Source organism: Cyprinus carpio, chromosome B25, assembly GCF_018340385.1.
Source record: "Cyprinus carpio isolate SPL01 chromosome B25, ASM1834038v1, whole genome shotgun sequence".
Lineage (NCBI taxonomy): Eukaryota > Metazoa > Chordata > Actinopteri > Cypriniformes > Cyprinidae > Cyprinus > Cyprinus carpio.
In genome coordinates, this window is record NC_056621.1 from 6,899,885 (window position 1) to 6,924,755 (window position 24,871).

Sequence of the window (24,871 nt, forward strand, 5' to 3'; positions counted from 1 at the left end):
GTAGGTTCAGGAAACGGTCCTACATAAAATCCATTGCATACATCTGAATATTTGGGTTGAATGGTTCTGGAACTTAACCACAAATTTCTAGTTGAGTCCTCTTTTGGAAGGCCAAAAAAAGTATTTTCACTTTCACGACGAAACACACAGCGTCTCCACAACATGGCGGCTGCAGTGACAGCAACAATAAAGTTACGCCTTCTTTCTTTGCGGGAACATTTGGGTGGTGTAATGCAAATCTTCTCACATCGTGAAGTAGACATGTGGGGGCATATTTAAACGAGGCGTTTTAGGAGGGCATGGACAAGTCTTAACTTTTATAAAGAATATCTCTTTGGGTTTGAGACTTTAGTCTATGCAACTTTAGGGATCTTATCTATTCATGAACAGCTTGTAACACTCCAAAGAGAAAGGAAAAACGTGTAATCGCATCATATGACTCCTTTAAAAAATTGCAAAATATAATTATTTTTGTTGTCTCTATATCCATATATATATATATATATCCCTATTACACTTGTTTTTGCATTTTCTTGGTTAAATAAACATTACATTAAAAGAGAGAACAAAAATAATTATATTTTGCAATTTTTGTGTACTATATATATATATATATATATATATATATATATATATATATATATATATAATAGTATCTCACAGAAGTGAGTACACCCCACACATTTTTGTAAATATTTTATTATAATTTGTAAAATATTTTATCTTTTCGTGTGACAACACTGAAGAAATTATACTTTGCTACAATATAAAGTAGTGCATGTACAGCTTGTATAATAGTGTAAATTTGCTGTCCCCTCAAAATAACTCAACACACAGCCATTAATGTCTAAACCGCTGGCCAAAAAAGTGAGTACACCCCTAAGCGAAAATGTCCAAATTGGGCCCAATTAGCCATTTTCTCTCCCTGGTGTCATGTGACTCGTTAGTGTTACAAGGTCTCAGGTGTGAATGGGGAGCAGGTGTGTTTAATTTGGTGTTATCACTCTCCCTCTCTCGTACTGGTCACTGGAAGTTCAACACAGCACCTCATGGCAAAGAACTCTCTGAGGATCTGAAAAAAAGAATTGTTGCTCTACATAAAGATGGCGTAGGCTAAAAGAAGATTGTCAAGACCCTGAAACTGAGCTGCAGCACAGTGGCCAGAACAGGCCTTGCCATGTTCGACCAAAGAAGTTGATTGCACGTGCTCAGGGTCATATCCAGAGGTTGTGTTTGGGAAATAGACGTATGAGTGCTGCCAGCATTGCTACAGAGGTTGAAGGGGTGGGGGGTCAGCCTGTCAGTGCTCAGACCATACGCCGCACACTGCATCAAATTGGTCTGCATGGCTGTCGTCCCAGAAAGAAACTTTTCTAAAGATGATGATCAAGAAAGCCCGCAAACAGTTTGCTGAAGACAAGCAGACTAAGACTTGCGGCACTGGAGAGATACAGTTTATTGAGGGAACCATGAATGCCAATATTTACTGTGACATACTGAAGCAGAGCATGATCCCCTCCCTTCAGAGACTGGGCCGCAGGGCAGTATTCCAACATGATAACGACCCCAAACACACCTCCAAGACCACCCGGGTAAAGGTGGTGGACTGGCCAAGCATGTCTCCAGACCAAAACCCTATTGAGCATCTATTTGGCATCCTCAAACAGAAGGTGGAGGAGCGCAAGGTCTCTAACATCCACCAGCTCTGTGATGTCATCATGGAGGAGTGGAAGAGGACTCCAGTGGCAACCTGTGAAACTCTGGTGGACTCCATGCCCAAGAGGGTTAAGACAGTTCTGGAAAATAATGGTGGCCACACAAAATATTGACACTTTGGGCCCAGTTTGGACATTTTCACTTAGGGGTTTACTCACTTTTGTGGCCAGCGGTTTAGATATTAAAATTATTTTGAGGGGACAGCAAATTTACACTGTTATACAAGCGGTACACTCACTACTTTACACTGTAGCAAAGTGTCATTTCTTCAGTGTTGTCACATGAAAAGATATAATAAAATATTTACAAAAATGTAAGGGGTTTACTCACTTCTGTGAGATACAGTATGGTATATATGTATATGTATATATATATATTATATATATAATGGCTCTTTATAAATGCCTCATTTAAAAACACCACCGCACCACTGCTAAGTTTATAGCTTGTTTGGTAATGCTTTAAACAAATGTATCCACTTATTTTAATTTCATTTTAACTTTTCTAAATGTCCAAAGTGTTCCCAACACTTCCTTGTGCTGACTGCGGTATTAATGTTTTCGGTCAAACAAATTTGAAGTAAACTGAAAGTAAAGACTAGTCTGCTGTCTTTACTGTGTAATGTACTGTGAAACTCCGACACAAGTAAAATGGACTTAGGTAAGCATTTATTCTCTTGAAAATAATCACCTTTTCACTCATAGTAAACATTACATTTGTAAAACTTTACAGTAAGGTCATATTATATAATGACGATATAATGCATTAATGAGTAATAGCCTACATCTTATAGCGTTTATTAATGTTTATTAATAGTTAATAAAAAATATAACTTCATTGTTCATGTTATGTCAAGTCCATTAAATAATAACAGATACAAACTTTTGATTTTAGTAATTTATTATAAAGTGAACATTAAAGCGAACAGTATTTTTGATTGTTAGTTCAAGTTAGCCTGTATTGAAATATGAACCTCGTTGTAAAGGGTTACGTTACCATTACTTTTAATCACACTGTTCACTGTTTCATTTTCATATTAGTCTATAAAGATAATAAGGCTTTTAAATCTTGGTTTAATTTCCAAAACACAATCATGTATTCTTTGTGATTTGCCACAACGGCAATGATGTGTAAATGTGTTCGCTGTGTTTCTCTATATAGCTATTATGAACGACTATTACTAACAAGATTAAAATTATGGATGATAATTACCACTGATATAACAGATGAACTCCTATAATAAAGGATACTTTGTTGGTCATATACAATTGTTGGTCAAGGATGCTTCAAAACTGATTATTTCCTGTAGGGGAAAGTGGGGTAAGTTGACCCACCCCCCTGTATCTTTACTGTACACTTTTACTGTCATGGTACCATGTATTTTGGAATTACGCCAATTTTTTTGATAGACTGTGAAAAGCAGAGACAAATGGGAGGAGTGAAAAGGCATTTACTTTAAAAACGGTTTTTGGCTTGTCAAAAACAGATGTGATGGCTACGAATGGGTTACATCACAGAAAAAATAGGTCTAAAATATTTGATGTGAATCATTTAGCTAAAGGTTAGCATGAATTTGTAAGCTAGCTTGTTTTTTCCAAAATGCCAGTTATGGGGCAAAGTGAGCCAAAACCTGTGGAGTAAGTTGAGTCCGCACTTTAACTTACCCCAAATCTCTGAAGTATAAACTGTATTTTAATGTGATATTATGCATATGGTTTAGTTTATCATATACATATATTATTTGTAGTTTATTTGATAGGGACAGTGTACAAGTGCACCATCCTTCTCTGAGAACCAGAAGATGCTTTTCACCACATTATAATCATATATCTTTCCACCTGTAGTCCCTAATGGCCTGTTCAACACTGCAGAGAAGCTACCATGCCAAGAATCTTTTGACTAAAATGTTTATTATTTTCTGTGACATTTATTCCTTCATTCTAATTCAGTCATTTTTTTATTTTATTTTACTCAACAAACTCTGTTTAGTCTGTTTTTGGGAAGGTTAAAACTTTGGTGTCCAACGTATTGTTTCAGAAATGCAAAAAATGTAAGATTAAAAAAAAATTTAACTTTATTTGATTGGTTTTATTTTGTTTAAGATAGCTTTAAGAAAATATGACTGTTTGTAAAATTAAATTTGATTATTAAATTCATTTTTAAAAGAGGTAAATCATCTTTAAAAGTTTATATGGATTTGAATCAGATTCAGTCAGATAGTCAGTTTAAACCCAGATGGTGCATCTTACCACTGACTTGAGTCAACTTACCCCTAACCTGGGAAAAACTGAGCCACAGGAACACAGTCTCTATGCTGGGGATGGGTATAGCTGCAACCTGGAGATTTCTAAGAGGATATTTTTATTTTATAAACAATAAAAATTAAATCATATTGTCAGGGTCTTGTCCTGACAGTCTTGTTGTACTGTTTTGCCTTTGTTTAATCTTTCTTTGTTTGCCTTATGCCTGAGCACATGGCTTTGTCTTTGTGTTGGCCATGTGCTCTCCCTGCCTAACAGCTAGTTGGTGCTATGTCCGCCTCATCTATTGATATTGATATACTTATGCAATATCATTTTGCATAAGTGTGTTTTGTTCTCTGTTGCAGGTGATGCCCAATATCTCTCAGAGCTGAGGATTGTGTTAATGGGGTATAGAGCTGCTGGTAAAAGTACAACAGGAAACAGCATCCTGGGCAGAGAGGAGTTTGACTTGAAGACACCTGCTCAGTGTGTGAGGAGACATGGAGAAGTAGCAGACAGACACATCACCATCATTGAAGCTCCTGGATGGTGGAGGAGTTACACTGTAGAGAAGAGTCCTGAGTTACTGAAACAGGAGATTGTGCTCAGTGTGTCTCTATGTCCTCCAGGACCACATGCTGTACTACTGATCATACGTGTGGATGATAGATTTAAAGAGTCACACAGAAAAGCACTGCAGGGTCATCTGGATCTTCTCGGTGAGAGAGTCTGGAGTCACACTATAGTGCTGTTCACTCATGGAGACTCTCTGTTAGACACATCTATAGAGCAGCACATTGAGAGTGAAGTGCAGGATCTCCAGTGGCTGCTGGACAAATGTGGGAACAGATATCATGTTCTCAACAATAAGAACAGGAGTGACGACACTCAGATCAAGGAGCTGCTGGAGAAGATTGAGGAGACAGTGGCACAAAACAACGGCTTCCATTTTCAAATAGACAGAAAGATTTTACAGGAGATTAAAGAGAGAAGAAGAGCAGAGGAAGAGAGAGCAGAAGAACGAATGAAGAGGATGAAAAAACAAAGCGAAAACATCAGATCACAGATGAGTGAGTCAACATACTTCATAGTGCAGCCACAGCTGTGTTTTGTTATTCTGCTCTGTGTTTCTCTGTTCTGTGGTAGATGGATGTTTTTAAGAGAATTTAAGGGAAAAATTAACAAAAACATTAGATTCCAGTGACTTGAGATTTGTTGGATCAGTGTGAAAATGACGGTCATGTTTCCTGACATTATCAGTCCAACAGCAAATGTTGCTGATGTTTCTGGTGTTTGTTGGTTATAATCTGTGCTTAGCATTTCATGAACATCATATTTAATTCAATCATACAGGCTCAGTGTCACTTTGGGATCCTGATAACCCTGTCAGGATTTTTTTGTGATAATGACTGCACATTATTCCTGACTTATTTTATATAGAAATTTTAGGGTCAATCCATCTCAAGTGGGTGGATGGAGATTGCTTGATCATTTTTAATTTTCCTAAGTTCTTTGAGTGCTAACCTCTTTGTATTGGTATTTTGTAAGCTTGATTTAACCACTGTAATTGTTTTAGAGTCATAGTCCACAAGATATTTTGGTTATTTGGTTATAAATCCCCTTTGGATGTTTGCAGAGGCTTCCCTAGTGGACAACTGTTCTATGGCAGCTGACCACCCACACAAGTTTTTGCTGTCACACTGTTTACACACATTGTGAATTGTGAAAACTAAAATGTATTTTTAATTTACCTTGAAAAAAGCTGGCAGAAAATAGAGTCTTATGAGAATTATCCTCAGACTTAATCCAGAATTTAGTAAAACATTTATCTTTATTTCAAGTATGTCTTTAAGCCCTTTAAAATTCTTGTCTAAATATTTTCCCCCAAATAAGCTCTTTAAACTATCTATAAAATTTCAAACCTGGACGATTTGCATCTGCACTATTTGCATTTACATTTATTTATATTTAGTCATTTAGCAGATGCTTTTATCCAGAGGACAATAGAAAAAGACAATCCAATGAGTACAAAAGAAGCAATCAAAACTAACAAAAGAGCAACAATATGTGCAAATGACAAGTCTCGATTAGCCTAACGCAATAAATTAGGTATCAAAGATGAAATAATAGCTATAATAAGTGCAAATTATATTGTCGCAGTAATAATAGCAAGTTTTTAATTTATTCTATATATATATTTATAGTAAAAAAAGTAAAGACACATATACACAAACACTAAATAGAAAGGTAGTGTTAGTTTTTTTTAAATAAAAAAGATGAATAGATGAAGTAGAATTAAAATAGAATAGAAAGTACTAGAGTTAGAGGGTCAAATAAAGATGGAACAGATGTATATGCACTATAATCTATAATATGCATATGTATATGCACTATAATCTCAGGCACTCCCTAAAAATGTGACTTGAATCCTTCCCATTATAATAATGTCCCTGAATGTGGAACTTTAATCTTGATCATTACATTTGGGCTTAAATTATAAGGATAAGGAGCAAGAATTTGCCAAATGTTTTTATGTTAATATACCTTGTAATGTGCTTTAAAGATCAGGGTTTTTTGTTGTTGTGGGCCATTTCAATTCAATTCAGTTCAAGTTTATTTGTATACTGCTTTTCCTAATACAAATCGTTACAAAGCAATATTACAGAAAATTAAGTTTCTACAATATATTTAGTAGTATCTCATCAGTAGTGACTGACAGTTAATGGCAGAAATGTATGGAAAAATCAATTAAAGACGTAATCAAACAGGCGATGAACACTACTAACAGCAATTATTATATGATGCAATCAAACTTATAGCAAAATTTGGTAGTTCTGTATGTTGTTTCAGGGTTGGAATCATCTGAGGGGTGGGCATCATCTCTTCTCAGGTGTTCTGGATCCAGATTGAAGCTGTTTGTAAATCCTAGTTATGGCAAAAACAGAGAAACAAACAGAGACATAATTAGCATAGTTTGTTTAACCCAAGCTTAAGAATAATAATGTGCAATTGATCAAATATAACTGCAGTACAAGATTATGAGATGCATTATTTGAATGCTTGGCCAAAGAGATGAGTCTTTAATCTAGATTTAAGCAGAGAGAGTGTGTCTGAACCTCAAATGTTATCAGGAAGGCTATTCCAGAGTTTGGGAGCCAAATGCGAAAAAGCTTTACCTCCTTTAGTGGACTTTGCTATCCGAGGTACTACCAAAAGTCCAGAGTTTTGTGACCTTAGGGAGCGTGATGAATTGTAGCGTGGTAAAAGGCTAGTTAGGTATGCAGGAGATAACCCATTTAGGACATTATAAGTAAGTGATAATATTTTGTAACTGATACGGAACTTAATAGGTAGCCAGTGCAGAGACTGTAAAATTGGGGTAATATGATCATATTTTCTTGACCTGGTAAGGACTCTAGCTGCTGCATTTTGGACTACCTGTAGCTTGTTTATTGAGGATGCAGAACAACCACCTAGCAGTGCATTACAAGTCTTGATGTCATGAATTCATGAACTAGCTTTTCTGCATCAGAAACAGGTAACATGTTTTGTAGCTTGGCAATGTTTCTAAGATGGAAGAAGGCTGTTTTTGTAACATGGGAAATATGATTTTCAATAGACAATTTGCTATCTGATGTAATTCCCAGATTTTTGACTGTAGAGGAAGTAACAGTACATCCGTCTAATTGCAAATTGTAATCCAAGAGATTCTGTGTACTGTGGTTTGGTCCAATAAATAATATCGCTGTCTTATCTGAATTTAATAGATGAAAATTATTGGTCATCCAATCTTTTACATTTTTAACACTCCGTTAGCTTAGATAATTTAGAAGTTTGATCTAGCCTTGTTGAGATATATAGTTGAGTATCATCAGCATAACAGTGGAAACTAATCCCACATTTTCTAATAATATTACCAAGGGGCAACATGTATATTGAAAATAGCAGAGGACCTAGAACAGATCCTTGTGGCACTCCATACTTAGCTGGTGATAACTGAGATGACTCTTGTTTAAATAAACAAAGTGGTAGCGATCGCACAGGTAGGATCTAAACCATCTTAAAGGAACACTACACTATTTTTTAAAATAGGGAGTTGAAAAATGAGCCTATTTTAAAAAATAGTGAAGTGTTCCTTTAAAGCCTACCCTTGAATACCCATATAGTTTTGTAATCGATCTACGAGTATGTCATGATCTATGGTGTCGAACACAGCACTATGATCAAGTAAAACTAGCAATGAGATGCAGCCTTGGTCTGACGCAAGAAGCAAGTCATTTGTAATTTTAACAAGTGAATTCCATGACACATAAAATGCCATGATGCAAAACTGGTGGATTTGCAATTACTAATACATATAGTACAGGTAATCAAAAAAAAAGAAAAAAAAAAGGATAATCCAAAATGGTTGAGCAACCAACTTTGGAATTTTTTTGACCAAATGAGATGGATTGACTTTTCATTAAAAGTATTTAGTGCAATTATTTACAGATACATGTATTTTGTCTTTGTTGCAGGTGACACCCAACATCTCTCAGAGCTGAGGATTGTGTTAATGGGGTATAAAGAAGCTGGTAAGAGTTCATCAGGAAACAGCATCCTGGGCAGAGAGGAGTTTGACTTGAAGACATCTGCTCAGTGTCTGAGGAGACATGGAGAAGTAGCAGACAGACACGTCACTGTCATTGAAGCTCCAGGATGGTGGAGTGATTTCACTGTAGAGGAGAGTCCTGAGTTACTGAAAGAGGAGATTTTGCTCAGTGTGTCTCTATGTCCTCCAGGACCACATGCTGTACTACTGATCATACGTGTGGACATTGGATTTAAAGAGAATGAGAGAAAAGCATTGCAGGGGCATCTGGATCTTCTCAGTGAGAGAGTTTGGAATCACACTATAGTGCTGTTCACCTGTGGAGACTCTCTGTTAGACACATCTATAGAGCAGCACATTGAGAGTGAAGGGGAGGATCTCCAGTGGCTGCTGGACAAATGTGGGAACAGATATCATGTTCTCAACAATCAGAACAGGAGTGATGACACTCAGATCAAGGAGCTGCTGGAGAAGATTGACGAGACAGTGGCACAAAACAACGGCTTCCATTTTCAAGTGCAGCCACAGTTGTGTTTTGTTATTCTGCTCTGTTTCTCTGTTCTGTCTGTTTTTATGTGGGTGATGAACATTATTAAGAGACTTAAATTAAAAGAACGTCAGTTTCCAGTGATTCTAGAGTACCCTATCGAATGTTTACTTCACGTTGCGTTATGGGTTACACTCCTGTTTACCCTGTTACTGAAACCTGATTTGTTAACATTTGTGTAACTGCAAAAAACCTATGGTGCTTTAGCCCACCAGAATGGGCGGAGACGACCTGTATATCAGTCGGCTTGGACCGCCATTCATCATAATCTTCTTCTTCGGAGACAAGACCATCTTTTCACTGAAGAAGAAGCCGAAGAAGCAGAAAGAAGTTGCTCACCTGTCTGGGTAGCGCCCTCGCAGAGGCTGTGCTCACTGAGACTTCATGTTCTCATTGTGGAAACATGAGTCTCTCCCTTTTTCGCTTGCGCATTGCCTTCTTCCATGGTCCTCCCCATTCTACTCTCCCGTTTCCTTTCTTGCCCAAGAGCAAGAAACAGGAGCAGTGGGCCTCATCCCTCGGACTTGAGTGAGATAACGTCGCACAATCGCCCATGTACCTTACTCTCCCCGCAGCGCCTCAATTCGCCGGTGTGTTTTACACTTGAGGATCAGTGCCACTTGTTGGCTACAAGTGGTCTGTCTTTCGGCGCTTCTGAGGAGAAGGTGATCGTTGACAACTCTATGTCCTTAAAGGCATCTGATGCTGAAGAGTAGGCGGATTTCGGTGAGGAGCCTGAAGCCCCTGCTCTATCTCAGTCTCCAGCATAGATTTGGAGCTGATCCACATCCTCACGAAGCCAGTGGGGGAACTTGGCCTGGATTGGGGGGCCCCAGATGAGCCCACCCCCCACCTCCTCGAAGAGTGGTTCTTAAAGGGGCACTGTCAACCTCCCCCCTGGCAGTTTTACAGCTCCTTTCATGCCTGCAGGTCATGACAAGCTCACCAAAACATAGCGGGCACCCTACTCGTCAACCTCCCCCCTGGCAGTTTTACAGCTCCTTTCATGCCTGCAGATCATGACAAGCTCACCAAAACATAGCGGGCACCCTACTTGGCACATGTAACCCCTTCTATTGCAGCTGCTCTCACCACTGTTGACAGTGCTGTGGAAAAAAGTTTTCAGCAAACTCCCCTATGGCGTTATTTCCCTGTCAAATGTCGAGAGCGCATTATTGTAGCGCGAAAGTACATTAATATAATGCGCGAGCGCGAATCTCTCTGCTCGCGCGTGGGATATAATGTGCAGGGTGCGAATCTCTCTCCTCGAGTGCGGAATATAATGTGCGGAGCGCGAATCTCTCTGCTCGCGCGTGGGAACTGGGCGCACGCTCTCAGATACACGTTGCTCTTGTAAGAATTTTCTCTGGGCTCGCTCAGAGAGTATGCCTGCACTTAAAACGTGTTCAGTGCAATCGCGAACCTCTCCTCTTCGCTTAAAGTAAGCGTGTATGTGCTTAGACTGTGTCCCGTGCATTCACGCATGTAGCGCGAAAGTACATTAATATAATGCGCGAGCGCGAATCTCTCTGCTCGCGCGCAGGATATAATGTGCGGGGCGCGAATCTCTCTCCTCGAGCGCAGAATATAATGTGCGGAGCGCGAATCTCTCTGCTCGCGCACGGGAACTGGGCGCACGCTCTCAGATACACGTTGCTCTTGTAAGAATTTTCTCTGGGCTCGCTCAGAGAGTATGCCTGCACTTAAAACGTGATCAGTGCAATCGTGAACCTCTCCTCTTCGCTTAAAGTAAGCGTGTATGTGCTTAGACTGTGCCCGTGCGTTCACGCATGGCCAAGTACTCTTCTCTTCGATTTCTTTCTCTTTGCTTTTGGCATAAACACTGTCAAAACGGCAACAACCAATCAGAAATAGGCTTCCACGACTGACCAATGAAAACGCGCTATCATACATGGAATCTTATTGGTTGATGTGCATTTCGGCTCTTTTTCATGAGCCCGCTCGTTTGACTCAGCTCACTGAAAAGAGCCGGCTCTTTTGGCTCACAAACGGCTCTTTAAAAAACAATAATGTTTTGACTATGATAGGTGTGAAAGCAATTCTAATTAATTCAAATTATTAAATGAAATCATACTCACAATGTCTCACAATTTCTTTAAAAATGCATTGATTTGTTATGAAAAAAGAATACTATTAAACATTTGCATTTAAATTACAACTTTTTAATGTATAGAAACAACAACATTACAAAACAAATACAATCTGAATCTGAACAACATAATAGAACCCATATTAAAGAAAAATAAATAACTGAAAGGATTAAACTGGTCCCTCTTTTTTGGCATGTTATATAAGCAACATGAACTATCTCACTAGATATGTTTTGTATAACTAGCATGAACACACACACGCACAATGCTGATCATATTTTTATTTTATGAGAGATTTGCATTCAGAAATGCATGCTGACTTACTTTCGAGGGGCTGATGCGGAGGTGGTGTGTGTGTGATGGCTCGGCCCCTCCCTCATGTCATATAATTGGTTGACACCTCGTGTATGATTGACAGGAACAGAATGTGAGGCTGATCAGACAGTCGAAACGAATATGTGCGCCTTTAGGCCTATATAATATTTTTTTTTTGTTCTTTGAATTAGTCAATTATTTTAAATAAAATAAAATGCATCCATTATTTCATTCTCTTAGAGTCGGCTCATTCGCGAACGACCCATCATGGAATAAGTTCACTGAAGTTCAATCAAGACGAGCCGAGATGGATCCGCCGAATCGACGATCTCAGGTAACCAGTTTTATTTGTTTTTATGTTAAATATGTCAAATGTATCTTATAAATGTCTGGGAAGAGGGTGATTGGATTATTTTACATATAAATTACCTAGACTGTCAACCACATTGTTCACACTACGTGCCATGCCCATTGAAGGTTAGATTTTTTAGATTATTATTTAAAAAAATAATAATAATAAAAAAGAAAACAGTGCGTGATTGATTATAACACTCAACGATGCAATCCGCGATAAAGAAAATCCATTGCAGATGACACTTTTCATTAATTTCACATCACTTCATTCGTGACAGCCATAGATAACATAATTTACTGGGGCATTTTGCCCCCCTTATCTTATTCCCCCCGAATATTTGTTTCAATTTAGCAGTTGATCTCGCTACGTACTTAATGTTTAATCACTGTTGTGATTGCACGAGACAATGTGTGTTAATTATCAGACGTAAAATATTATTTTTTGCCTTTTGGAAATCGGGCTTTCAGATATATTTGGCTAAAAAATCTAACCTTCAATGGGCATGGCACGTAGTGTGAACAATGTGGTTGACAGTCTAGGTAATTTATATGTAAAATAATCCAATCGCCCTCTTCCCAGACATTTCTAAGATACATTTGAAATATTTAACATCAAAACAAATAAAACTGGTTACCTGAGATCGTCGATTCGGCGGATCCATCTCGGCTCCTCTTGATTGAACTTCAGTGAACTTATTCCATGTGTTCCATGTGCGGTTCAATATCAACCAATAAGATTCCATGTACGATGTCGCGTTTTCATTGGTCAGTCGTTGAAGCCTATTTCTGATTGGTGTTCATTGGTCAGTAGTTTTTGTGTATTTATGATTGGTGTGGTAATTGAAGAGAAGAGTACTTGGCCATGTGTGAACGCACGGGACACAGTCTAAGCACATACACGCTTACTTTAAGCGAAGAGGGGAGGTTCGTGATTGCACTGAACACGTTTTAAGTGCAGGCATACTCTCTGAGCGAGCCCAGAGAAAATTGTACAAGAGCAACGTGTATCTGAGAGCGGCGCGCCCAGTTCCCGCGCGCGAGCAGAGAGATTCGCACTCCGCACATTATATTCCGCGCGCGAGCAGAGAGATCCGCGCTCGGGCACATTATATTCCGCGCGCGAGCAGAGAGATTCGCGCTCGCACATTATATTAATGTACTTTCGGGCTACAATAATGCACTCTCGACATTTGACAGGGAAATAACGCCATACTCCCCCCTTTCGAAAAGGCTGTGGCGGCTCATCTGTGTCCAACATCGACCAGCAGGCTCAAGTCTGAAGCACACCCTTCGAAGCCCTGCAGGATGACGTCAGCTCTGGCTAGCAGGGCTTATGCAGTGGCTGGCTCAGCCCTGCATATGATGTCTGTCCTCCAAGTGTAAACAGGAGCCTGGGCTTCAACAGCACCCCCAAAAGGCTAGGAAGTACCCCTTCCCCAACTGCCAAGGTCCCTGCCCTCGCATAGTGCTGGACCCAGAGCCTCAGAAGCCATCCTGATTTGCCACACAAGAAGAGAAGAGTGCTTGTTCTCGCAGAAGCCGGAACTCCCTCAAAGAAAGCTCGCATTCACTCCCACCTCTTTGAGTGGTGGAGGTTTTCTAGCAGGGCACGTCCTGCAAGCTCAGCGTGTGCCCCATCAATTTACCACTGTGATAGCAGACCTGCATATTGTAAAGAGCAAATTTCCTCTCCCTGCACGGTTCCCCACCTTCACATGGCGAGCTGCCATTCATAAAAATATAACCCCTTGCCACCTGGCTGATGGCTTGGAAAGCCATTCCTGGAACAAGTTAAAGCCATTCCTAGAACAAGTTTACTCGCTTTAGTTTGCTCACAGGCTGCCCTGTTTAAGAGGTATCATTCAAATTTTGGTATCATACAGCGACTCTCATGTTCTTTGGTCCGAAGTAAACACATTGCTCACAAAAGGTGCCATAGAACAGGTACCCTTAGCAGACAGCGAGAGAGGATTTTACAGCCATTACTTCTTTGTTCCCAAAAAGACAGCGGGCTCAGACCCATTCTCTTTCTCAGATATCTGAATCGTGCTCTCATGCAATGGCCATTCAGAATGTAAATGCTGAAACAGGTCCTCACACAAATTTGCCCCGCGGACTGGTAACTGACACTGGATTTGAAGAACACATACTTTCATATCCAAATAGCCCCCTGTCACAGACCGTTCTTGAGATTATCATTTGATGGAATGGCCTATCTGTGCACAGTCTTGCCCTTCGGGCTGTCCCTGGCACCCTGCACTCTTATGAAGTGCATGGATGCAAATTGCAGTGAATCATTCTCTCATGGCTGGCCAGACAGTCGGCAGATAAATTCCTGAGGGGTGCTCTGAGGTTAAATCCTCCTTGTCCCAGGACTGTGCTGACGTGCGATATGTCCTTAGTTCTAATTGTCCTTAAGGGCCCTCCCTTGGAGCTGCTACAATCAGCTGGCTTACGGGTCATGTCACTCAAAAACACTTTGCTCTTTGCCTTAGCATCAACCAAAGTGTGGGTGACTTGCAAGCCCTGTCGGTCAGTGCTTCCTGTCTTGAGTTTTGGCCCAACAACTGTAAGGTCGTTCTCCAACTGCGCAGCAGTTACGTGCCCAAGGTGCTCTCAACTCCGTTCAGAGCCGAGGTAATGTCCCGGCTGGCCCTCCCTATGGTGGATGGTGAATAGGGTCAGGACTTATTGTGCTGGGTTTCTTTTTCGTTTAGGTCCGGATGTCGTTCAGACAGTCTGAGCAGTTTTTTTTTTTGTGTTTTGGAGGCTGCTCTAAAGGGCTGCCAATCACAAAGCAAAGGCTTTTTCAGAGAGATCTCACTTGATAAGTAGATGCATTTGCCCTGGCTTATGCCTTAGTCAGCTCGCAGTGCCCTAAAGGTATGAGGGCCCATTCAACGAGAGGAATGACCTCCTCCTGGGCGTGGTCCAGCAGGATTTCCATTGTTGATATTTGTGCGGCCGTCGGCTGGTGATGGATTTTATCTGCTTGAACTGCTGGTTTCTCCCAGAGGTGGAAACAGTTGTATCAGTATCCCCAGCTGATACTGGGACTGAGTTTGGCTTATGTGTTTCAGGGGCCCTTGAGTTAATGCTTCTAAACTGAGCTCGCAGAATGTTAACAAATCTGGCTTCAGTAACTGTAAACAGAAGTGTAACCCATAATGCATTGCAGAATGTTAACAAATCTGGCTTCAGTAACTGTAAACAGAAGTGTAACCCATAATGCATTCTGCGAGCTCAGTTTAGAAGCAAATGTTGCTGATGTTTCTGGTGTTTGTTGGTCAAGAATACTTAAAAACTGTGCTTAGCATTTCATGAACATCATATTTAATTCAATCATACAGGCTCAGTGTCACTTTGGGATCCTGATAACCCTGTCAGGATTTTTTTGTGATAATGACTGTACATTATTCCTGACTTATTTTATATAGGAATTTTAGGGTCAATCCATCTCAAGTGGGTGGATGGAGATTGCTTGATCATTTTTAATTTTCCGAAGTTCTTTGAGTGCTAACCTCTTTGTATTGGTATTTTTTAAACTTGATTTAACCACGGTAATTGTTTTAGGGTCACAGTCCACAAGATATTTTGGTTATTTGGTTATTAGGTCCCGTTTGGATGTTTGCAGAGGCTTCCCTAGTGGACAACTGTTCTATGGCAGCAGACCACCCGCACAAGTTTTTGCTGTCACACTGTTTACACACATTGTGGATTGTGAAAACTAAAATGTGTTTTTAATTTACCTTGAAAAAAGCTTGCAGGAAATAGGGTTTTATGAGAATTATCCTCAGATTTAATCCAGAACTTAGTAAAACATTTATCTTTATTTCAAGTATGCCGTAAGCCCTTTAAAATTCTTGTCTTAATATTTTTTCCCAGATTTCTTCTAGCTCATAGTTTTTACAGCAGGATGCTACCATAGAAAGGACTTGCACTGTATCTCAGACAATTTCAACTTCTTGTCTGCTCTGCCACCAGAGAAAATAGTCCTGAAAGTGAGGGGTATATTTAAAAAAAATTGAACTTCATTAGGCCCCCAAAATAAATCAAGAAGGCACCACAGATGGCAGCCACGGTTTGTCGCTCCTTGGTAATTGTAATTTTTTTTTTTTTTTTTTTTGTTTTATTTTAATTTTCTTTTGATCGGTTTGATAGAAACAAACTCATGGACATCAGAAATGGCTCACCAAATAACTTTAATATATACTAAAAAACAAATAGCCTGTTTCAACCTCACTGATTGGAGTGTTTTTGAAGCTGCAGCCACCAATCTGGCTGAGCTCACAAAGGCTGCAACTTCATATATCAGTTTCTGTGAAGATATGCGCATTCCTACCAGGACATTCTTATCATTAAATAATGATAAACCGTGGTTTACTGGGAAACTCAAACAGCTTCGTCACACCAAAGGATGATACAAATGTGGGGATACAATCTTGTATAACCAGGCCAGGAACAGACTAATAAAGGAGATCAGAGTGGCTAAAAAAAACTACTCTGAAAAGCTGAGAAAAGAGCTCTCAGCCAATGATCCGGCATCAGTTTGGACTGGTCTGAGGAACATCACCGTGTACAAGACACCACCCCCACAGTCTGTGGAGCATCAACAACTGTCTGACAGTCTGAATGTGTTTTAATGCCAATTTGAAAAGGCCAGTCTACCACCCCCCCTTCCACTATGATCTGCACTTCACACATTCACCTAATCCCCCCTGCAAAACCCTCTATACAGTCAGGACTGCTGAGAGGATTATCGGTGCCCCTCTGCCCAGCCTTTAATGCCTGGAACACACCAAGCCGACGAACTAGTGGCAACGAAAGCAGACTGCAGGGTCGGCTCACGTCGGCAGTGTCTGGGTCCAGATTTGCCCTGACACACCAAGCCGATTTTTGACACCCAACGGCCAACTAGCACGTCCGTTCTGCGCCTGCGTAGGAAATACCTTTCCATACCAGCAGGTGGCAGTAGTCCTGGCAGTAGTTACTCAAAGCGGGAAACCGGAAGAAGCTACGGGATACAAAACATATACAAAGAAAAAGCGTATCAGAGTCTTGCTATCCACAGACAGATTTGTGATATTTCTGCATGTATGTCTGCACTATCATGTATGTCTGCACTATATCTGTACTTTCTTCTGCACTGAAAGCTCCTTCCATCAAGTCAAATTCCTTGTGTGTGTAAACATACATGGTAATAAAGCTCTTCTGATTCTGATTCTGAAAACTGGTTGTTTTTCAATTACTCATGCATACAGTACAAGTAATCATGCAGCCAAAAATTAAATAAATAAAAAATAAAATAAAACCCAAAATCAGGAAAATCCTAAATGTTTGAGCAACCAACTTTAGAATTTTTTGACCAAATGAGATTTGACTATTTATTAAATGTATTTAGAGCAGTTATTTACAGATTAGTGTGTTTTGTCTTGCAGGTGATGCCCAGCGTCTCTCAGAGCTGAGGATTGTGTTAATGGGGTATAGAACTGCCGGTAAGAGTTCAACAGGAAACAGCATCCTGGGCAGAGAGGAGTTTGACTTGAAGGCATCTGCTCAGTGTGTGAGGAGACATGGAGAAGTAGCAGACAGACACATCACCGTCATTGAAGCTCCAGGATGGTGGATGAACGAACCTGTAGAGGAGAGTCCTGAGTTACTGAAACAGGAGATTGTGCTCAGTGTGTCTCTGTGTCCCCCAGGAGCACATGCTGTGCTACTGATCATACGTGTGGACACTAGATTTAAAGAGACTGAGAGAAAAGCATTGCAGGGGCATCTGGATCTTCTGGGTGAGAGAGTCTGGAGTCACACTATTGTGCTGTTCACCTGTGGAGACTCTCTGTTAGACACATCTATAGAGAAGCACATTGAGAGTGAAGGGGAGGATCTCCAGTGGCTGCTGGACAAATGTGGGAACAGATATCATGTTCTCAACAATCAGAACAGGAGTGATGACACTCAGATCAAGGAGCTGCTGGAAAAGATTGAGGAGACAGTGACACAAAACAATGGCTGCCATTTTGAAATAGACAGAAAGATTTTACAGGAGACTGATGGTAAAAAGAAAATGATAGAGCAAATAGACAAATGGAGAGAGGACATCAGATCACTGACTAGTGAGTAAAATCATAAAAGTCTCAGATGTGTTTCCTCCTCATTGTTCTTGAGCTTTTCAGATGTAGTTTTAAATGGTTTAATAAGTCCGTCCTACTCAAACACTCACTAACAAGTCGTACAGTTTTAGTTTTTATTAAATGTCCTCCCATCCTGATACTCATCAGGTTCAGCTCTATTTAGCTTCATTAGGAAAACATCAATGATGGTGTCAGTTACTTTACAAATAAATGCATTACAATATTGCGTTACTCCATAAAAAAGTAAATAAATGCGTTACCTTTATGGAAAGTAATGCATTACTTTACTTTTGCATTACTTTTTTTCTTATTGGCTGTTTATGATTATTTGTTTTTTAATAACAAAAAAGTTTTTTATTTATTTTTTTGGTGACTATAAAGGCCTTTTCGTAGCAAAAGGAAAAAATGAATGCGCCTCAGGCTGAAGGAAGTGTCTCTGCTCCTCACTCCCAGTTTCTCTCAACACGGGGACAAGAGAGCTGTCAGTCAATAAGTGAGAAAATTTGAAAAATTAACTGAGATAGTTTATTTTAATTTTTTTTAAATAATTATTTTTATTGAAATTTCACTGTAATACAAAAATAACAAGACATCGCCCAATACAAAAAAAAAAAAAAAAAAAAAAAAACTGAAAAAAAAAATGAAAATTTAACTGTTCTGAAAGTTACACTATTCCTTGTAGTATAATAGGGCAAAGATGAGGTTCCATATAGTCCAGATATGGAGTCCAGACTTTTTAAAACTGGCCTGTTTTTTATGTAATACATAGGTAAGACACTCCAGGGGAATCAGCTCAAAAATGATCTTATGCCAACCTGTAAGTGATGGAGATTTATCAATAATCCAATTAAGTAAAATATTTTTTTCTAGCAGCAAAGGAGAGAATATTTTACAATTTCTTGTTAGCAGATGAAACAATGCCTTTATTAGGCATTCTATACCCAGAACCAATGAGACTGGGTCAAAATACAATTGCATATTAAAGATCTTTTCCATTTCCCTTTTATTGTTTTAAACTATGATTCTATGTTAAAGTTCTTGGCAATGTGTTAAAGTACCTACTTCACTATTTATTTCTCTTGTACGTGTACAAACAGAGATATTTTCTTAGCATTAGACCAAATGTCATGCCATGTTTCATCATCAATATCAGTAGCTAACTCTTCCTCCCATTTAGTTTTAGTTCTCTGTGTATTAGCAGAAAAAAATTGAACACACAGCACCATAAAATCTACCCAAAGACATTTTCCCGATGATAAAAATAATAACCTCTCAACAGAAGATATCTCACAATTTCTAACAAAGTGTTGTGTTATAGTAATATAATGTCTCAATTGGAGGAATGATAAAAACATATCCCCAAGCCTAATAAGTCCCAAATTACACCAACGTTTAAAACCATCATCCAAAATTCCTGGGGTGAAATCAGGATTGTTTAATATTGGGGTAAAGAAAGAAGTCAATTTAGATCTACCTTCAAGCCTACAAACAGATCTCCATGCTTTCAGAGTATTAACTATAATTGGATTATCATATATCTACTTTATGTTTTTAAGCTTTTAACAAAAAGAAGAGTTCTTAAAGGAAATTGTGAAAATGAAGATTCAATATCTAACCAAATAGAGGAAAAATAATTCCTAACCCACTCTGCAGTGTATCTCAGGTGGGAACTTAACTGATACATCTTAATATTTGGCAGATAAAGTACTGATAATTTTAATCTAGGTTTGTGTTTACTTCATATAAAAGAAGTCAGCCAGCTATTCAGGCCCTTTACTTAAAGTAATGTTTCTTTACTAGTAATCTAATAATGTAACTCGCTTTACTTATAACACGTTACCCCAACACTGGAAGTCAGAGCTGCAGGGTCAAAGTTAATCAGCTTGAACATTGCTATCATAAAATGTTTTGTTTCAGTCTGAACCAATGAGACTGGGTCAAAATACAATTGCATATTAAAGATCTTTTCCATTTCACATAACGTTGATTGACTATCTGAATAATTCACAATCACATGAACTGTTGAATATATTCTTTTAATGTCATGTCAGTCGTTTTGTATAAAAGTGTCTGTAAAATGCATTAATGTAAATGTTCTGCTACTGATCTGCTCTCTGCTTTCATTATCACAGTGAGTGGAGATGATGGATCTGATTCATGCTCTCTGGGAAGTTCTGCTTATGGTTCATTCAGATCACGATCAGGAGCAGACTCAATTTTAGGATCATCACGGTCCAGAGATTCATCTCACACAAGTTACGTGTCAGGGGCCATAAAAAGACATAACAGCATGGATTTAATACCACCAACCTGTGAGTGGATTTTGATTTATTTTGTTTTAATTTTATTTTTTTATTTTGAGATATTTCAGTATACGTTGGTCTCCTTGTGACCTTTTTTAATACATTGGAGCCCATGTTTTTCATGAATCCAATCTGTTCTAATGTTCTAAATGTTTTTCCTCTCATTTTTCTTTCTTTGTACAGCTTCCATTTTCTCAATTTTTACACAAATAGAAAAGTTGATATGAATTATAACAGCGAACCTTAAATGAAATAAAACAAGGTCCTTAGGTTGATGATCAACAAACTTGTTTTTACTGATAATTTGTTCTTCAATTTTTTTTTTTAAGTTTCAGACTCTATAAACCTATATGGTCAGTTTTAAACAGTTGCAAATAAATAGTGATCAGGCTTGTAATATATTTCATAGACAAAAATTACATTTCCATCTGATTAATAGAGTATTTGTAGAATATTTTCAAGGGCACCTGGTAACGATTAATAAAAGGCAACATTATTTTTAGGAATATATTAAAAGATTTAAATTTCAGAATTGTGTTCTATAGTAGTTTTTAGTCCTCTTACTGATTTTTATTTTATTTTCCCCAGTGAGTGGAGATGAGCAGTCAGACACATGGTCTGTGGGAAGTTCTGCTTACAGTTCATTCAGATCACGATCAGCAGACAGCAGTTCAGTTTTTAGCTCATCACACTCAAAAGTCTCATCTCACAGCTCAGGATTCGGGTCTTTGCGGTCCATTCCTGAGTCTGTGGAACATTCAGAAACCAGAAGAGCACATGGCAAACCCAACATCTCAAAGCTTTTCCCAAGAATATTGAAGAAGTACGACAAGCAAGAAGAAGACTTTAAGAAAACTTGAATTACATCAATAAAAGAGAAAACTTCTCTATAATGTTGACATTTATAATCTTGACATCAAAAATTTTAATGATAACCATTTTTAAAGCTATTAGATATAAGCAGTTGTCTGACCTTGAATGTTAAGGTTAATTGTAGTTCACATTAGTGGAGCTGTATAACCATACATACATTGATAACTAATTAGAAGTGGGGTTTTTTTCTTTTGTCATAAATTAGTGTTTATTTTTAACTTTTGATGTTTAATCACAGATTTATGGGCATAGATATACAGAAGTGCTGTTCCAGTGCCCTGCTGCCTACTATAATTGATCGATTGTTTGTCATAAGAAGCTTCAAATGTAACATTCTAAACCTCAAGACATGCTCCTCAAGAGGTCTTCATAAGTGACTCAGCTAATGCTTACAGTCAGAAGTTATTGACTCCCTCTAATAAACCACAAAAATACACGGAACACAAGAATTGAGTTTTCCATTTATAATCATACAGATCTATAGTTATAGTTAAAGTTAATATTTCATCGTAATGCATTCTGACATTGCATTACTTGTGAAGGATACATGTTCACTGTCTCAGAATTTGGTCAAAATGAGAAATCTTACAGGGATGCATAATTTTGGTGCTGACTTTTTGGAACATTTATCATATTGGGTGATATGATGGTTCCTAAGATGCTGTCTAAGTTGGCAGTTCAGACCATACCTACATCTTCTCCACTGTACTGCTTCAGGCAAATGTTCAGGTGTTTGCCGAATGTAGGTGACACGATCTGCAGCTCAGTTACCGCTGAGAGTGGAAGTAGAAGTAGAAGTAGAAGTAGTCAGCTCTCTCTGACTCAAGACTTCCTGTCTGTCCTGCAGCAGCATCTTCTTCTGGTTTACACTGGAAAGACACGTTTAGCACGGAACCTGCTGCAGGTACGAGCGGCTGATGGTGACGGTCAGACTTCATGAAGGCTGTGTTGTGTTTTACTGGATCACTGTATGTGTGCAGGACGTGGTGCGGAGCTGGTATGCGCGTTTACCCTCCATCGTACAGAACGCACAGCAGCTGGTGACCAGTGCAGAGGAGTGTGCTGAAGCCTGCAGAGACGGTGAGAGACATAAGGATGATATGGGTTATTGGTGAATTTTTCTGAAAAATACATTAAATTATCGTTTTATTTCCATGAGATTAAAATATAGAGTAGACTTTTTCCATCATATTGCACAAAATCAAAGTAGCGTTAATCAGTTCAGTGTCAGATATCAGCCTGCATTTCAAGAAGCCCTTAACCCTTAAATTTTCTATTTTCTGAATATGTATAGGAATAGTTGATTTTTCTTCTGATTATTTTCTTGTGTGTGTGTTTAAGGGAAAAATTCTTGTAATATGCCAATCTTCAGAACATGTTACTGTCCACAATATATGGCCTACAAGCCCACAGGATTGATTCAAAGCATGTATAAGTATTGAGTAGGTATCTTTTGATGAGTTTAAAATGTACTTTTATTTCACGAAGTCACCTGCCCATCCAGTCCTGATTAATGGTTAATGGTAAACGAACTTGACTTGCTGTCCTCAATGGAGGCTTGTACACGAGGCTCGGCTTGAGCTCCAAATTCCAATCCCCCCATTGCAATACTACCTATAGGGAGAATAACAGAAACAGAGGAGGAGATGGGGAGGTGGAGGGATGCTGGAAGAATTAATTCTGAGAAGGTGCAATGAGTGCTGCTTATATAGGCTTGTAATGATGATTGACAGGACTTAATGATTATAATGATATGATAATGATATACACATTTCAAGATTAGGTTTGATATGCAATACTGATCTCATGATAAAATGCTTGAATATTTACCATAATATTTAATATTTAAAACTATATAATATTTAATATATATTATTTAAAACTAAGCCAAAATAAAAAAGAGTTAAATTGGGAAGTTTGGCAATCAGCAGAACCAACAATTTGCTATCCTCCCATTGCATTATCATACATTATATTCAGCATTATATATAGTAGTTGAATAATTTACACCTGGTTTTAACATGTAATCAGATCACAGCCCAAAATAAGGTGGAAACAATCCTAGGTAGGGTTGCCCCCTGGTGAGGTACGGTTGCACCAGCTATTCATAAGTTCTTATTAAAATTGGAGCATAAAGTCCACACTTGTGGCTTAGTAACTAGTTTGTATCCAACTCTGTACTCAGTTTTGGTTGCAACATTAGTTTTTATGACAGAGTGTATCTAATATGTTGTAAGCTCACTGAAAGTAATGTTTATTCACATATTGTGATGTTTACCTTCAGTGATCCAATAGCAGCCTTCGTATACATGGAAATGCCATTGAAACACCATGAATTTCAGTTTATTCTTGATTCTAAATACTTCTGCCTCACTTAAATAATGGTGCAAAAATACATCACCATTAAAACATTATAGTACTTAATCATAAATAACACAATAAAATGTAAACCAGTCAATAATCAACATTATAATATATCTGTAAAAGATTCAAGTCTGTAAAATATAAGCATACTGTTTTTTTTTTTTTTTTTTTTTTTTTTTTATCGAACTGATACTTCTAGTTAGAGGTTTCTCGAACTGATACTTTTTTTTAGAGTTTTATGTAAATTTTTATATTGTAGCTGAGTTTGTGTTCTCAGAGTGTATGTATTTACTAGGATTAAGAAGTCGTAAAGATTGATTGATATATTTATTTGAATTGTGACTAGGCAACAGCAATTTTTTTGAAAAAAACAGAGAGGAAACATCAGGTCTCAGATGAGTGAGTGAAAAATATATATTTTTAATGAAACTGCACAACAATTCTTTGTTCATGCTATTTCCACTTTCATATTGCTCTTTGTAGGTAAAGTTTCTCTGATTATTATAAGCAGCTTTATGCTTGTTTTTTCAATATTGCTGATGTTTAGATATTTGCATTTTCAGAACACAGCCATGTTTTGCTGCTGCTTGGACCTCAGATAGTAAAATAAAATATGACCAAATAATTGCACTTGTAAAACATCTCAACTTCAGTTTGAGCCACAATCTACATGTCATTATTAAATTTTTTCCTTCTCATGTCTGTGTTTCTGTCTCTCTCATCTTTCCTCTGTCCCCAGAGTGCTCCGTGTGCACAAGAGATACATCTATTCATTTTTTAGATTAGCAGTTGTATAGATTAAATGTTAAAAAGATTTTTAAAGAACATAATTATTAAAAATACATTATTTTACAGCATCCTACTATTTATCATTGCTTAAATTGTGTGTAACTTTAATGTGGGTTTTTTCCCTTTTATTTTGCCATAATTTCATAAAGAAAAGCTGTTTATTAACTCTGATTTGGAAACTGAACTTCATTCATAAAGCAATATGTTCATTTCATAAATAATATAAATAAAATCATGTAGTTCATAAACATTCTTGTTACCATTGTAACTATTTGAAAGAATAGCATCCACTCTCATGAAAAGAAATTATTTTGTAAATATTACACCTATCCAGATACTACTAACATTCTCTCGGTAACTCCCCCATTTACAGAGAGACTTTACTGTAGTGTCAGGCACTAGTTCAGACCGACTAAACAAACTCCAACAAACACCATACTCCATTGACTTTTGGGTTTGTTGGATTAGTGTTTTAAACCTGTTAGTGTTTGTTTGCTTGCTTAAGAATGCTTAAAAACTACATTTATT

The 24,871-nt window shown here is 38.2% G+C and overlaps 1 protein-coding gene across 1 annotated transcript; it reads left to right on the forward strand.

Moving 5' to 3' along the window:
• The first annotated feature begins 2,301 nt into the window (after window positions 1-2,301).
• LOC109050613 (GTPase IMAP family member 8-like) lies at window positions 2,302-23,418 on the forward strand. Its single transcript, XM_042752596.1, has 6 exons — window positions 2,302-2,376; window positions 4,325-5,029; window positions 17,316-17,996; window positions 20,147-20,326; window positions 20,906-22,094; window positions 22,171-23,418. The coding sequence occupies exons 1-5, from the start codon at window positions 2,367-2,369 to the stop codon at window positions 21,175-21,177; spliced, it is 1,848 nt and encodes a 615-aa protein (XP_042608530.1). The 5' UTR covers window positions 2,302-2,366; the 3' UTR covers window positions 21,178-22,094; window positions 22,171-23,418.
• The last annotated feature ends 1,453 nt before the right edge of the window (window positions 23,419-24,871 follow it).

Excerpts from the sequence above, each read along its gene's own strand:
- LOC109050613 (XM_042752596.1), top strand. Across the intron at positions 5,030-17,315 it reads AAACATCAGATCACAGATGA|GTGATGCCCAGCGTCTCTCA; the intron begins GTGAGTCAACAT and ends TTTGTCTTGCAG. Across the intron at positions 17,997-20,146 it reads GGACATCAGATCACTGACTA|TGAGTGGAGATGATGGATCT; the intron begins GTGAGTAAAATC and ends TCATTATCACAG.